Here is a 14,868-nt window from a genome sequence, read left to right as displayed (position 1 = left end):
AACGAATTCCTTACTTCCCAGGCACCAATTTTTTACTGCAAAGACATAAATCCTACTGTACTGTTTTTTGAGAAAACTATGCTTTCCTGCTTCCACGTTCTTTGCTCCCTACTAGGATAGTCTCCTTCCAGTTTTACACAGTCTTACCCACCTTTCAGGGCCTGACTCAAAATACATGTCTCCCATGAATTGTTCCTCCTTCCCACAGCAGAAGTGGCTTTGCCTTCCTCTGATTTCTTGTCTCATTCACTCAGCATTTCATAGACACTAAGGTATATTATACTCGTCTTTAAAATGCATTGATTTCAAAGACATACTATGTTACCTGAGGATAAGACTTATTTTTCCTTAATCACACAGCATTTGGCCTGGTGTCTTTCATAAGTAAGTACTCGGTAAATTTTTATTGAAAATGATCCAGTTCTAAAAAGAATGCATCTGAAGTCTGGGTTCAGGCCTCACCATCCTGTTTCTTGACACTGGGCTGTTGTCCTCACTAGTCCTTCCATCGTAGAGACAGGGAGCCTCGAACTCCAAGACAGTGTGCCTCTCCACCCTCCCACTCCTGACTTCATTGAATTAGTGCTATTTGGACACCCCTAGAACTTGTACAGGTTATAATCACAAGGCCTTTGGCAAACATCTGTTCAGATACAGATGAGTGAAAATCTTTCTTACCACTATCAGTTTCTCTAAAACATTCTTGCATGTTTGCTTTCTGTCACTTAGTACATCTTTTTGCTTCATTAGGACCCGATAGCGGCTGAAAAATTCTTGGTAAGTCCACCTATAAAAAGAGACTCATGTTAGCTTATCTAAAGGAGCAGGAACCTCCCCCATGAGGATCCCTTGTATTTGAAAACTGCCAGGCCCACCGAGAGGGGAAACCTGCCGCGCTGATCCGAATGGTTTCCAGGACACCACATGCTCTCAGCTGCTGCACTGCCCTCTTCTCATCAAACCTATGGGTAAAGGTGGAAATCATTAATACACAAAAAAGTCTGGTTCTAGCCACAAACTACTGTCCTCACTCCAGAGACTGAATTCTTTTGTAAGGAGCCAAATGAATAAATTAGAAAAAAAATTCAAATGTTGGAGTACTGATTCAAAATTGAAAACTCCATTTTGAGAGTGGGGAAGATCACCAGTAGTAAGAACATGCACCAAAAACTCATAAGAAATACCACTGAGCATATTTAAAAAGCCCAAGCTCCTCTGTCCCGTGCAATGCTCAGTACATGCCTTGGCCTGACTAGTTGGTCTCATAATTCTTTAGTTCACCATCCAGAGCTACCCCAGAATAAAGACTGGCCAGCTCTGGAGATTTCTTTCACAAGAAGAACGAATTAAACATGCCCCATTTGGGTTTTTTGTTGTTGTTGTTGTTGTTAATTACTGGTGTTCTAAAAGCTATTTAACTCAGTGTATACATACTAATCATTAACAGTGTCCACGTTAGTGAAAAATATTTTATATCTTACCTGCATTTGTTTACCTGCATTTATTATTCAGATAAACAGCACCTGAATGTTAAATTGACACTAAAAGAGGAAGTAGCAAGGCCTGCTTCTTATAGGATGATCACTCCCCTTACTCCCTAGTTGTGCCCTGAATGACCTATCTGAGGTTTCTATGGTGCCATCTTCTCAGTGTTTTGTTGGTGATGGGAGATGGGGTTGGTTGACGCAACGTAATGGGCCCTGGGGCTGTCCAGGAGAGTTGCCCAGGCATGAAAGCTTCTTCCTGCTTCTCACCTCCTCCAGAAAGGCTTCTTGGGAATGAGAAGAATACAACAGCCTTTGAGAAGGGCCTTGTAGTCTAAGGCAGAATCTCCCATGGGCAGGAGGGGCAGGGGCATAGGTAAAGGAGCACCCACACGGTGCAGAGTGGGAGTTATTACAGTGTTCGGGAAGGCGCCTAATTAATCGTTGACCCACAAATTCCTGTCCTAGAAATGCAGTAGTCTAAGGAGATATTCAGGCAGGCGAATATATAGAAATGTTTGGCAAAAGATGTTTATCATAGCCAAGGAATAACCCAAATGGCCATCAACAGGGAATAACTTAAATGAATGATGGTATGACTCTATAATGGGATATGATGTAGCCATTAAAATGGTGATAACGATTTGTATTTACGAACATGGAAAACACTCACAATTTATTAAGTTGAAAGCGAAGTAAAACAGCAATTACAGCACGACTCCTTCTCTCTTATTAATGTCTCTCTCTCTCTCTCACAGATACACACACAGAGCAGGGAAGGACTGATCAAGCAGGATCTATGTCAGTTAATACTTATTACCTCTCTAGGTATAATGAAATGCTTTTTCATTTACTTTTATACTATTCTATATTTCCTGAAAATTGTTTTTACAATGTGCATGCATTACCTTCAAAATTAGAGAAATATTTCTGTTTTGGAAAAAACTTCCTCTCACGTATGATATTGATGGAGACAAGATGCATGGTAAAAAGCAGACTCCTCTGATGCTTTCAACAGTTGAAAAGCAGCAGGGATGACTGTAAGTCTTTGCTAAAGCAATCTTATCTCACCCAGCTCTGGTTTTAACTGAAGCCCAAATTAACCAAAAAGGTCTTAAACTGAAGTAAATTCAAAATAGAAAGTAGAACTAGAAATGTGTGGTTGACCTCAAATGTTTAAAATTGTCATAAGGCCAGCTGCTAATTTGTTCTCACTTTTTTTTTTTTGGGCCTACACTGCATGGCCTGTGGATCTTAGTTCCCTGACCAAGAATTGAATCTGGGCCCCAACAAGTGGGAGCATGGATTCTTGGCCACTGGACCACCAGGGAAGTCCCTGTTCTCAAACTCGTAAAAGAGAACAAAAACTGAAAAAAATTCTAATAACTATTCCTTCTACAAGACATGAAGATTTACTCATGTATTTTTTTCCCAGCTGCTGGTTTGACAATCCTTATGAGATATGGATTCTTTTAAATTCAGCAGTTGAGAAATACTTACGTGAATGGGAACTTGAAGTCGTTAGGCTTGATACAGCGTACATAGTGAGGTGTAGTGGCGTTCAGGGTCTCCATAAGCAGGTGGAGGGAGTTTCGGAACTGCATGAAAAAGAGCAGAAAGGCGCATCAGGGTTTGTCAAAGTCAAAGATGACATAAAACAACTAAACTTTTCTTCTAATGGCACTAGTGGAGATGACTTGGCCACCTGTGAACCTGACCAGCCCCCAGTAGTGGAGCTGCTAGGGCTTTTGGTTCAAATTTCTTTAAACCCTACCATTCACATGCTTACTCTGTGACAGTCTTAATTATCCCTCTCCCCCAGACCCTTTAAAATATAGACTTTATTTTCTTAGAGTGGTTTAAGGTTTATAGCAAAGTCAGACAGAAGACACAGTAACTTGCCACATACCCTCTGCCCTGGCACAGGCATGGCCTCCCCATGATCAACTTTCCCCACCACAGTGGTACATTTGTTACAGTTGATGAACCTATCTGGACACATCATCATTCTTATTATATTAGAGTTCACTCTTCCACACACATCCCCCCCACTTTTAATATAGATTTCTGTGGTTTTCTGTTGTACACTCAAAACTTTGACTAAAAACACAACCTTGCTTTAAGGATATTAAGGTCATTTAATCGTGTACAGTGGAAATCTTGCTGATCAGTACTGAAAAAAGTAGCAGATGACTTCAAAAAAGGATAGGAAATGAGGGAAAGAATCTGAGAGTACAGCCAGGCTGGGTTCCCTTTCGGGACAAGGGATGAGACTGAGGGCTGTGGGCCCGTATCAGGCCCAGCTTCTTGTCTCCTCAGGCAAACAAACTGACTAGCACTCAGTCCCCTGCCCAAGCCCAAGCCCTTGTTGGGGCACAAAGCTTGTGTGTCATGTTTCCCAGGCCTCCCCCCACCCCCAACCCCTGAGTGCACAAGACATCAGAAATGAGGGGGCAGGGCTCCCGGGCTGAAGCAGTTGTATAGCTCTAGAGAGGATACAGCCAGAGACCAAAACGAAGGCAGCAGTGGTTTGTGAAGATAAGTACTAGAAGAATTAAAATGTATAAAAAATGATTTGGGGCAAAGCTTCTGCAGTCACGGGTCTATGATATGAGAGGAGAAGTATGGAAGCATGAATGGACAGAGTTCCTCATTCTCAGAGCGAGCGCTCCAGCCTCTTGTCCCCTGAGGACCCTGCCTGGGAGGCTGACAAAAGAAGACCTGGGGCCCCAGCTGAGCCCTAAGGGGAGCAGCCCCGCAGCGCAGCTGGGCCCTAAGGGGAGCAGCCCCGCAGTGGCGGCTCCCTGAACTTACCTGGTGCCCTACTGTTTTCTTGTGCTCTTTGGCTGTCTGGCCTGGTCTGCCTTTGGTGGGCTTTGAAGGGGTGCGGGTGAGAGGCGTGCGCCCTGAAGAGGTGGCTGAGGTTGGGCTGATGGCCTTCTCATCGTCTTGAAATAATTCTGGTAACATCTTAAACTGAGTCAGAAACAGTAAAAGGAAATCACACTCTAAACCCAAACTTAAATGGAAATCTTTACAGAAGCATTAGGATGATTCGCAATCCATAGTGATTCCCTTTCTTAAGTTACTCCTTTCAGAGTCACATTCCAGAAATAATCAATATCTGTGGTAGGAGCCAAAAATATGAGCAGAAGGGACATAAGTGCTACAGAAATACAGGTGGAAAATGCAATAATTCTACAACCTTTTGAGGGGAAAATGAAATCAAAAATGCTCCTTTGAGATCTGAAATCTTAATCCATGGGAAATGCCCACTCTAAACATTTTACTGGTTTTGAATGATAACTATTTTATGAGCAAAAGACTAACTGAAAGTCCTATCTTATCACCTCAGTTCCACAAAATATTCCATCATTGTGCTTCATTTATCTACACACCAATTCAAATGGTGAACACCAGCTAAAAAACATTATGACTGGGAAGGGTGTCAAGAACTAGTTCTACAATATAAGATTTTAAAAAATCATGAATTAACAGTAATTTTTAGAAAGTAGTTTGGATTATAGGAAAAAGAGTAAAGCTTTGCATTTGTTTTCAAAGGATTTATAACTTAACTGCATAATTCCTGTAATCAATTTTGTGTTCTATCAGGATAGCGAAAAGAAAGACTATTAAAAGATCTGATAGTTAATAAATGGATGGATAGTATAAGTTAAAGTGGTTGGAAAAAAAAGTTATGGAACAAAAGAGACTTCAAACTAATCAACAGGAACGTTTTGATATATGTATATATCTTTACAATAGTGATGCATTCCATAGAAATAAAATAAATCCTTCTTATAAGTCAAACTATAATTGCAACAACCAATTATTTATCTAATAATCTCAGAGTATCTCCAGAAGAAATAATTTTCTTAAGAGAATTCTTTCATTACACAACAAAGTCAGTAAATTTTGTTTGCTACAATGTGTATATTAACTATAAGGATAATTCAGGATATGATTCATGATGTATATAACAAATTGTTATACAGGACATACCAATAATGGCTGTTTGCTACACAAATGAATATATCCTTTGATTTACAGAGTTCATATAGCTTGGTTGGCTACAAAGTAGGGGAGGGGGGAATGTTTTACCATTATATTGTATTACAAAGGGGAAAAATAAGAGTTCCTAACAGATTTGATCTGAAAACTCAGCATGGAGTTAAGATGTTAAGTTACTGGATATTAGGCCAAGTACTCTGGAATCTATCTATACTGTTCTATCATTCACAAGTAAATTGCTAGTTCTACATTAGCACTACCTACCTAAATTTGTTTTTGTCTGTGTACAATGGTTAATAGAGCTGGTTTGAAATATCATATTCAGCACTGGTGCTACAGTTTAACAAGTCTCTACAATATCTACCAGAAAACTGCTCAATGTTGAGAGTTCAGAATACACACACACACACGTATGAGTTTTGTGTTCTCTTTATACAAATTATGAATTTAAAATTCTCCACGTTGAGTTTCCATTTCTAAAAAGTGTGTTTTACATTGTCATATTAGAAACTACTCTATGATCTCCTCCTTAGGCAGCGTTCTTGCCTCCTCACGGCCATTTTTCTCAGACTTCTCTCCTGGTTCTTCCTCAGGCCAGTCTCCAGAAGTTGAAAGCCTTATTCTCTACTATTTTTACCTACTTGCTCTCCTTAAGCAATCTTATCCAGTACTGTTGCTTTAAGTGCCATCTTGCTCTAAAGACTATGAATTTATACGACCTACTCTGACTTTCCTTCTGACCTGCTGACTTACATTTCCAACTTCCTATATGATATGTCCACTTGACTACTTAATTGCCATCTCGGGCAAAACATGTCCAAGACAGAACTTTTATTTTAATTGAAGCATAGCTAATCCACAATGTCATGCTAATTTCCACTAAAAGCAAAGTGAATCAATTATACATAGATATATGTTGTTCTTTTTTCATATTCTCTCCCATTATGGTTTATCATAGGATATTGAATATAGTTCCTTGTGCTGCAACAGTAGGACCTTGTTGCTAATCTACTCCGTATATAATAGCTTATATCTGCTAACTCCAACCTCCCACCCACCCCTCCCCTAATCCATTCCCCCTGGGCAACCACAAGTCTGTTCTCCATCTCCATGAGTCCAAGACAGAACTCTTTTGATTCTTTCTCTCAAAGCCTGACCTTTTATGTCTTCATCTCAGTAAGTGGCACCATTATTCATCTAGCATTGAGGCCCAAAACACAGAAATAATCTTCAATTTCTCCCCTTTTCTCACTCTCCATACTCAAACCATCAATAAGACCTGTCAACTCTCCCCACAAATAAATGATAAGCTATTTCCACTGCTATAACTTCAGTATCTTAATCCACTGTCTTTCTCCTGGATTATTACTCCCCACTTCCAGCCTCCCCCATATCTCCACACAATAGCATATCATCCCCCACATGAAAACTGTCCAAACTTTCCAAAGCAACAGGAATAAAATCCATACTCTTTACCATTATTGTTGTTGTTCAGTTGCTAAGTTGTGTCCAACTCTTTGCGATCCCATGAACTGTAGCACACCACAGGCTCCGTGGGATTCTCCAGGCAAGCATATTGGAGTGGGTTGCCATTTCCTTCTCCAACTCTTTACTATACTTTCCTCCAAAAAGTGGCCTCTCTCTACCCGTCCTACACATTCTACTCACCTACCATCAACCTACTCACTCCAGCCACACTGGCCTTCCTCATGGATCTCAAATCAACCAGTTTATACAGTCTCAGCACTCCTCACCCTATTGACTGAGGATTCCAACTTTATTTGAAGAGAGAAAAGCAGAGAAACAGACAGTCAGATATATAAGTAGGTAGATATGCCTGGACATTCCGTCTTGTTTCTTTGATCTGTCTATACTTAAGACAGGAATCTGAATAGTTTAAGGCTGAACTTATGTGTCTATGAAATAGTATTAAAAAAGACAGAAGTATCCAAGTGACTGCTTCATGAAGATGTGGGAAATCATCTCAGTAACAGCACCATTATTCACTAAGCTTTTTATATATGAAGCACTGCTCTGAAAGCTTAATACAACCTATTTAATCTTCATAACAACACTTGAAAGAAGATACTATCTTGATTCTATTTTACAGATGAGAGATTTGCAGCATAAACTCAGTAGATGAACTGTGCTTTCCCTCATCAATTAGCAACACTGAGAGCAGAGGTTACAATTCTTTTTCATGGTATTTGGTAGAGTTGCAATTTAATAGTATTTAGTCCAGTCCCAATTTATGTGTTTCTTGATACTTGATGTGGCAACAGAAGATATTTTTATGGTGGGAAAATATAAATTAAGACACCTTCTGTTAAGTTTTTTAATACCTTAATTCTTTTTTTAAGTTGACAATTTTGGCCAGAAGCTGCGAAATTACAGGAAAAAAAAGAAGACAAAACACATACACACACAAACAGAACCCACACTGTATTACCACAAAAATAAAGCACATAACACAAATATTGATCTTCTAAAGCTAGTACTTCCAAGAGTACAAATCAACAGTAAGTTACACTTACTTCTTATCAGATACAGAAAAATTAAAATATAAAGTTCATACCCTTGGGCTGGGGTTTTTCTGCTGACTGGGAGCAGTGGATGTACATCTCACACCACCTCTATCCCAACTGCGACAGTGCTATAGAGATTGGCTGTGCTGTGCTAAGTCGCTTCAATTGTGTCCAACTCTGCAACCCTGTGGACTACAGCCCATCAGGTTTCTATCCAGGAGTTCTCTAGGCAAGAATACTGAGAAGATGCCCTTCTCCAGGGGATCTTCCCAACCCAGGGATCGAACCCACGTCTCTTATGTCTCCTGCATTGGCTGGAGGGTTCTTTACCCCTAGTGCCACCTGGGAAGCCCCACAGAGACTGGAAGTCACTCCAAATGATTCCTCAGAATGCAGAGCTACTTTCTGGAAATTAAGGATTCACTATCCAATCAGAAAAGTTCAGAATAAAGTCACAAAAGATTATGACTGGGGTGCCTGGGGAATAAGAATTAATGAATGCTCTGTGTAAGCTAAATTATTTAGAGCACTACCATTAGAATTCCATGATTTTTCACTTTGCCAACAAAGATCCGTATAGTCAAAGCTATCGTTTTTCCTGTAGTCATGTATGGATATGAGAGTTGGACCATAAAGAAGGCTGAGCACCAAAGAATTGATGCTTTTGAAACATGGAGTTGTAGAAGACTCTTGAGAGTCTCTTGGACTGCAAGGAGATCAAACCAGTCAATCCTAAAGAAAATCAACCCTGAATATTCATTGGAAGAACTGACACTGAAGCTAAAGCTCCGATACTCTGACTACCTGATGCAAAGAGCTGACTTGTTGGAAAAGACTCTGATGCTGGAAAAGATTGAGGGCAGAAGAAGAGGGGTGACAGAGGATGAGATGGTTGGATGGCATCATCAACTCAACAGACATGAGTCTGAGCAAACTCCAGGACATAGTGAAGGCCAGGGAGGCCAGGGTGCTGCAGTCCATGGGGTCGTGAAGAGTCGGACCTGACTGTTTTTGAACAACAACAAAAACTAAACAACATCAATGACTGGCACTGTGAGAGTATTTTCTCTTACACATCATTCCTATGAGTTATAAAGCACTAATAATCAGGGCTTACAAGGATAAGTGAAAAACTGACTTTTCCTACAGATAGTTAAGACTATAGACTCATTATTTTCTGAGGGTTAAAAGTAGAATTTGGTCCTTATATGATCTTTCTATTGAAAGTAAAAGTCTTTATTTCAAAAACAAGAATCAAAATGTTCATATAATGTTCCATTGAAGTTAAAGGACTTTCTTAGAAAAAAACAGAAAGTGCTGGTCAGAAATTTGTAAGAATTCACATGAATGTTTTTAACTTTTCACTGAATACTTGAATATCTACTTTGTTAAACTAAGTAGATAACTAACATCCTGGTGTGCTCCCTATAGGATGGACATGAGCCGTGCTCCCCTCCCAGTGCTTTTCTGATGAGAGTCAGAAGGTGGAGGCTGGGATCGACCTCATAATCAACTTCAGATACACATCACAGTTTGTTACAATCTGGAATATTGTTTTCCTACTAGAATGCAGTGTTTCTGGTATCTAAGCCTAAGAAGAATAATTTCAAAGTGCTTCGGACCACATCTGAAATTGCACTCAGTGATCTAGAAGTCAGTTTTTACCTGGATGGAGTGCTTAAGGCCATGTTTCTGGTGCATCCCTTCAAAATGACATAGCAAAAACCAAAAACCATCAATTTTCTCTCATGATATCTCTCAAAGGCACAAGAGAGCCTAGAACTGCTGTGAGGCAATAATTTCACATAAAATACCACTGCATCGTGGTTAAAAATGCAGACTCTCAGCTCAACAGCCTGAATTTTAATTTGGCTTGGAAACTGACTAGCTACAAAGTTTCTATACCTCAGTTCCCTCCTCTGTAAAATGGGAGCAGTGATAATATCACCTCATCATAGGATTAGATGAATTAACATTTGTAAGGCATTTAAAATGCTACATGACACATCTATTTGATAAATTAAATCAACAGTAGGGCTGATTTTGTTAGAAAAATTATTATTATAATATGTTAAAAAGCTAATGCTTAAGTCATAAACATTTTAATGAATATATCCTAATTGGAGAAAGCCTATACAAGGTTACCTTGCTTGATTTAAGAACTTTAATTTGTTCTTCAAAAACGGTGTCTTTATTCTTTTCCAGAAAGCCTTCACACTGGTATTCCACCTGAAAACACATTGGAAAATCTTCTTAGCTAATAAAAGCTTTGAATAGATACAATTTATCATCAACAACAAAAATAAGTATTAGGCCCAGGCTATATGATGGGCTCTCAGTGAAGTGTTATTAGTTTTATTATAAGAAACTAGTATCATTCTTGGTAAGAAGCATGTTAACTCCAGAGTAAAACTCTCAAATACTGCTTTTCCTAGAGAACAGTGGCAGTGCTGATTAACTGTGATCTAAAAGATGATCCCAATTCATGCATAAGCAGACTAATAAGAAGCTGTTCTCTTCTCTCAGGTAAACCAAAGAGAGCTCCCCCAAGGCCAACCACTGTATCTCCTCCAAATCTGCTTCACCTTTCCGCAGGGGAAAGTCTCATTTGGGAAGAAGAGACTGAAGTGAGAGGGAGGGTCAGAAGGAACAAACAGCTATCTGGCAGGAAGCTGAAGTGATGATCACGGACAGAGGTGGAGGCTGGGTAAATACTGTATGAGCTGGTAAGTAGGACTACATGAGACTGGACTCTCCTTGTTTCTAAAAGACTTCAGCTATCTACCACTCAAGGGTCCCCAGACTGTAGAACAAAGCCCTTAGATGGCCCTGAAGCCATCCAAAGATCTCCAGCTAGACACAGGACAGACTCTGAAAACCCTCAGTTGCTGGCAGGGACCATGGGACGCTGACCAGAAGCCTACCCCCACAACCTCCTTGAAATATAAACTAGTGTCGCAGCTCCAGATGTTCTGAGTAGACTCTAGAACCTGTGAAGCAGCAGGCCTGCATGCCTTATTAGCAGGGACCCACCCAATCAATCTCAGAGGGCCACACTCGTCTATAATTTCTTTTCTGAAACCTCTAGGGTCACTATCCAGAATCTTTAAGTAGAATCTTTAAGTAGATCTGAAGCAGCAATCTGTAATCAAACATATTAATATTTCTACACTGAAATATATAAATATCCACCTAACTGGGGTAAATAAAGACTATAAATAACCTCATCTTACTTCAGGTCAAAGATCAGGTTTAGCCACTAAATGAATTATGAAAATACTTGCGTATTTCAGTTTCTTGGATTTCAGAATTATAGATACAGGACTGTAAACACTCACTTATTTCAATAATATAATTCCATTTAGGTTAAACCAATAAGCCAACAATTAAGCTTACTTTTCCTAAAAAGAGCTAAAGAATGAAAGCTCAGCAAAGAAAAAACTGCTGTTTATCGATTCGTGATTTTTTTCCTCTTTGAACTTAAGTATTCAAATAGAAAAGAGATAATAAAGCTTCCTTACTTTGTCAGCAAAATGCTGGATGATGAAAGCTTTGTTTGATAGGCGGGGCTTCTCAAATAGTGCACATTTGTTCAAATGTGTGTTGTACAATTTTTGGGCCCAAGTGTCATCTGTACCTTTAGGCATCTACATTCAGGAGAAAAAAAAGAGTAAGAAAACAAGGTGAATATTGTTATGGGGTTCTTCTGATGCATCACCCAAGAGACTGTGTTTTGGCTTTGCCTAACACGACTGAGAGACTTCACTTTCACTTTTCACTTGCATGCATTGGAGAAGGAAATGGCAACCCACTCCAGCATTCTTGCCTGGAGAATCCCAGGGACGGCAGAGCCTGGTGGGCTGCCGTCTATGGGGTCGCACAGAGTCGAACACAACTGAAGTGACTTAGCAGCAGCAGCAGCAACAACTTTAACATCCAATTCAGGAACTCATTCCTTTCACATTTCTCTCTCAGAGGTCCCAAATCAATGATTGGGGTGTGTGTGTGTGTGTGAAGGGGGGGAGGTGGTGTGTGTGTGTGTGTGTGTGTGTGTGTGTGTTTTCCTCTGTCCATGTAATTTTTCAGGTGAGAATACTAAAGTGGGTTGCCATTTCCTACTCCACGGGGTCTTTCTGACCCAGGGATCTTGCGTCTCTTGCGCTGGCAGGCAGATTCTTTACCACTAGCGCCACCTGGGAACGAAAAGCAACAATTGAGACCTGCCCATGGGTGACTCAGCCCAAGCTTTGACTAACTCAGTCTGCCTGGACCAAGGGTCATCAAATAAACACTCAATATACTTTTATAGCAATGAAAGCCTCACAAATGAAAGATGACATACCATGATTATCATATATTTCAAACAATTTGTTAAATAAAGACAACATTTGCACATAGTAGATTATTTATATAATTCAGAAAGGTATAAAACAGAGAATAGTCTCCTCTCACCATTTCCAACTGCTTTATCTGTCTTTAAAGGCATGGATACAAATAGTATCATTCTATAAACTCCTTGCATTTTTAAAAATTTTTATTTTTCTAAATTAAGGAAGTATGATAACACATTTACAGGAGATTTGAAAAATATAAAACCAGGTTACATATAGTTTCACTATATATTACAAGTATTTTTTAAGTAGATAAATTAAGATTTTTAGTTGGAGTTTCAATATCAAATCTTCAAAAATTAATAGAATGAATATACAGAGAAGTAGAAGGATCTACTAGATCTGAAAAGCACTGTGAACCAATTCAACATAATTAAGATTTATACAATTTTTATACAACAGTAGGATACAAATTCTATCCAAGTTCCCATAGACTGTGAACAAGGAGACACTGGGACATATCCAGGGGTATAAAACAAGTTGCAAAAATTTCAAGGTCTAAAGGTATTGAAATTAAACAAAGTCTGTTCTCTTATCACTGTGGAATTATGCTAGAAATCAGTATCAAAAGATATTTAAAAATAACCCACATATTTTCATGTGCAATGTGACATTTGCCAAGAGGGATTCTCAACTTAGCCATCCTTGTATTTTTTTTTTCTTAATAATAGCATTCTTGTATTTATGACTACTAGGTTGTTACTGATTTTTTGTTATTATGAAAACTGCCACAATGGCTCCTTTTAAAGAAAAACTTTGGATTCTTTTGTAAGTATATTCATAGGGTAAACTCTCAGCATTTCTACTTCTGGTTCAAAAGCTATGTGTATTTAAAATCTTGATAAATATTCCTCAAAAATATGTTCTACTAACTTTTGTCCTTCATCAAGAGTATATATGCAATAAATGCTAATTTGGTATTATCAAATTTAAACTCACTTGACAGGTAAAAAGCTGTGTCTTATTTTTGTTTTGATTTATGTTTAATTTCAAGTGAAACTGAGCACTTTTACATGTATTCTTTTTGTTTATTGAAGGTATAGTTGGTGTACAGTATTATATTAGTTTCAGTATGACATAGTGATTCAATATTTTTGTAGATTATATTCCATGTGAAGTTCCTATAAAACTCTGACTACATTCCCTGTGCTGTACATTGCATCCTTGCATCTTGTTTGTCCTATACATAGTAGTTTGTTCCTCTTAATCCTGCCTGCACCTGTCTTGCCCTTCCCACCAACCGTCTCCACAATGGAAACCACTAGTTTGTGCTCTGGGATCCAGGAGGCTCTTTTTGTTTTGTTACATTCATTTGTCCATTTTATTTTTTTAGATTTTACATATAAGTGAAAACATACAGTATTTGTCTTTACATTCTTATTGTAAGAAATCTGGATGTTTAGGAGGATCAGTGTACATGAACTTGTAACTTAAATGACATATAAACTAAAGAACAACTAAGGGAAAAGATAGGTTGTCTAGAATCACTCATCAGTGAAGCCAGGGATCCAATATTTTTTCCACATGCTGCATCTTCAAATATTAAAACTAAAACTCTTTACCTACCATACATATAAGTAATAAAGAACAACTAGTCAAGTTTAAAATTATAGATATTTAGAACTATTATTCAAAATACCTTTTGCACAATTTCTTACATTTCCTGAACTATATCATACCATTGAACAAAAGTACCAAATATAAGCATATCAACAACAAAAGTGGCTAAAATTGGTAGTAGCTGTATCTAATGCCAGTTTTTCACATAACTTAGAAACAGCTGAAAAGGGAAGGGAGATTCTCCTAGTTTCAACTATATTTTGAACCCTTTGGAGCTAGTGATCCTTCAGAATGCAAGTTAGGGTAACCCCCACTTGTTGCCACTGTGGCGCTTCATGGTATACTAGTGAATCTCTGCTTAAACCTATTTACCATTTTACCTCAACGCACAATTTTGATATATTAAATACATCAGAAAATCATACTTACCTTGCATTCCTCATCCAGCAAATCTAGAATGCCCAGTTTAGATTCTATAAGATTAATGCAAGGCTGATTATCATAAAAATCTATGAGTGTCCATGGAATTTGTTCTTTCATATATTCTTCTTGTTCTAATTTGAAAACGTGCTGAAATGGAAAAGAAAAAAACTGGCATTACTATATTACTGTCATAAATGTTAGTCAATAAACATGCATAAAACAGAATTTGAGACAGTCAATGGCTTCTAGCAGCAATCTTGGAGAAACACGATTTACAGGCAGAGAACAATATAAGAAAGCAAATATAAACCACACGTGGAGAAATCTCCGCTACATAGGATTTTTGGCAAACAAGAAAATCTAGGTATGTGAATATTTAAATATCTGATAAGTGTGGCAGCTTTTGATTTTTTGATATATACATATCCAAAACCACACTATGTACTTTTGGCCCCTTAAATTATCGCACAGTGT

The 14,868-nt window shown here is 38.5% G+C and overlaps 1 protein-coding gene across 4 annotated transcripts in view; it reads right to left on the bottom strand.

The window, feature by feature from the left end:
• The window catches only part of MYO5A (myosin VA), a 196,133-nt gene that overhangs the window by 64,715 nt on the left and 116,550 nt on the right, over positions 1-14,868 (bottom strand). For all 4 annotated transcript variants that reach the window (XM_069596495.1, XM_069596496.1, XM_069596497.1 and 1 more), the window contains exons 12-18: positions 14,401-14,541; positions 11,542-11,667; positions 10,166-10,249; positions 4,299-4,460; positions 2,985-3,082; positions 876-962; positions 679-787 (exon numbers count right to left, since the gene is read on the bottom strand). In XM_069596495.1, the coding sequence (XP_069452596.1) occupies positions 679-787; positions 876-962; positions 2,985-3,082; positions 4,299-4,460; positions 10,166-10,249; positions 11,542-11,667; positions 14,401-14,541 (807 nt within the window). The remainder of the gene's footprint in view (positions 1-678; positions 788-875; positions 963-2,984; positions 3,083-4,298; positions 4,461-10,165; positions 10,250-11,541; positions 11,668-14,400; positions 14,542-14,868) is intronic.

This window comes from Ovis canadensis, chromosome 7 (assembly GCF_042477335.2).
Source record: "Ovis canadensis isolate MfBH-ARS-UI-01 breed Bighorn chromosome 7, ARS-UI_OviCan_v2, whole genome shotgun sequence".
Lineage (NCBI taxonomy): Eukaryota > Metazoa > Chordata > Mammalia > Artiodactyla > Bovidae > Ovis > Ovis canadensis.
Note: the sequence above shows the minus strand (reverse complement) of the source record. Positions and strands in the feature narration are given on the sequence as shown.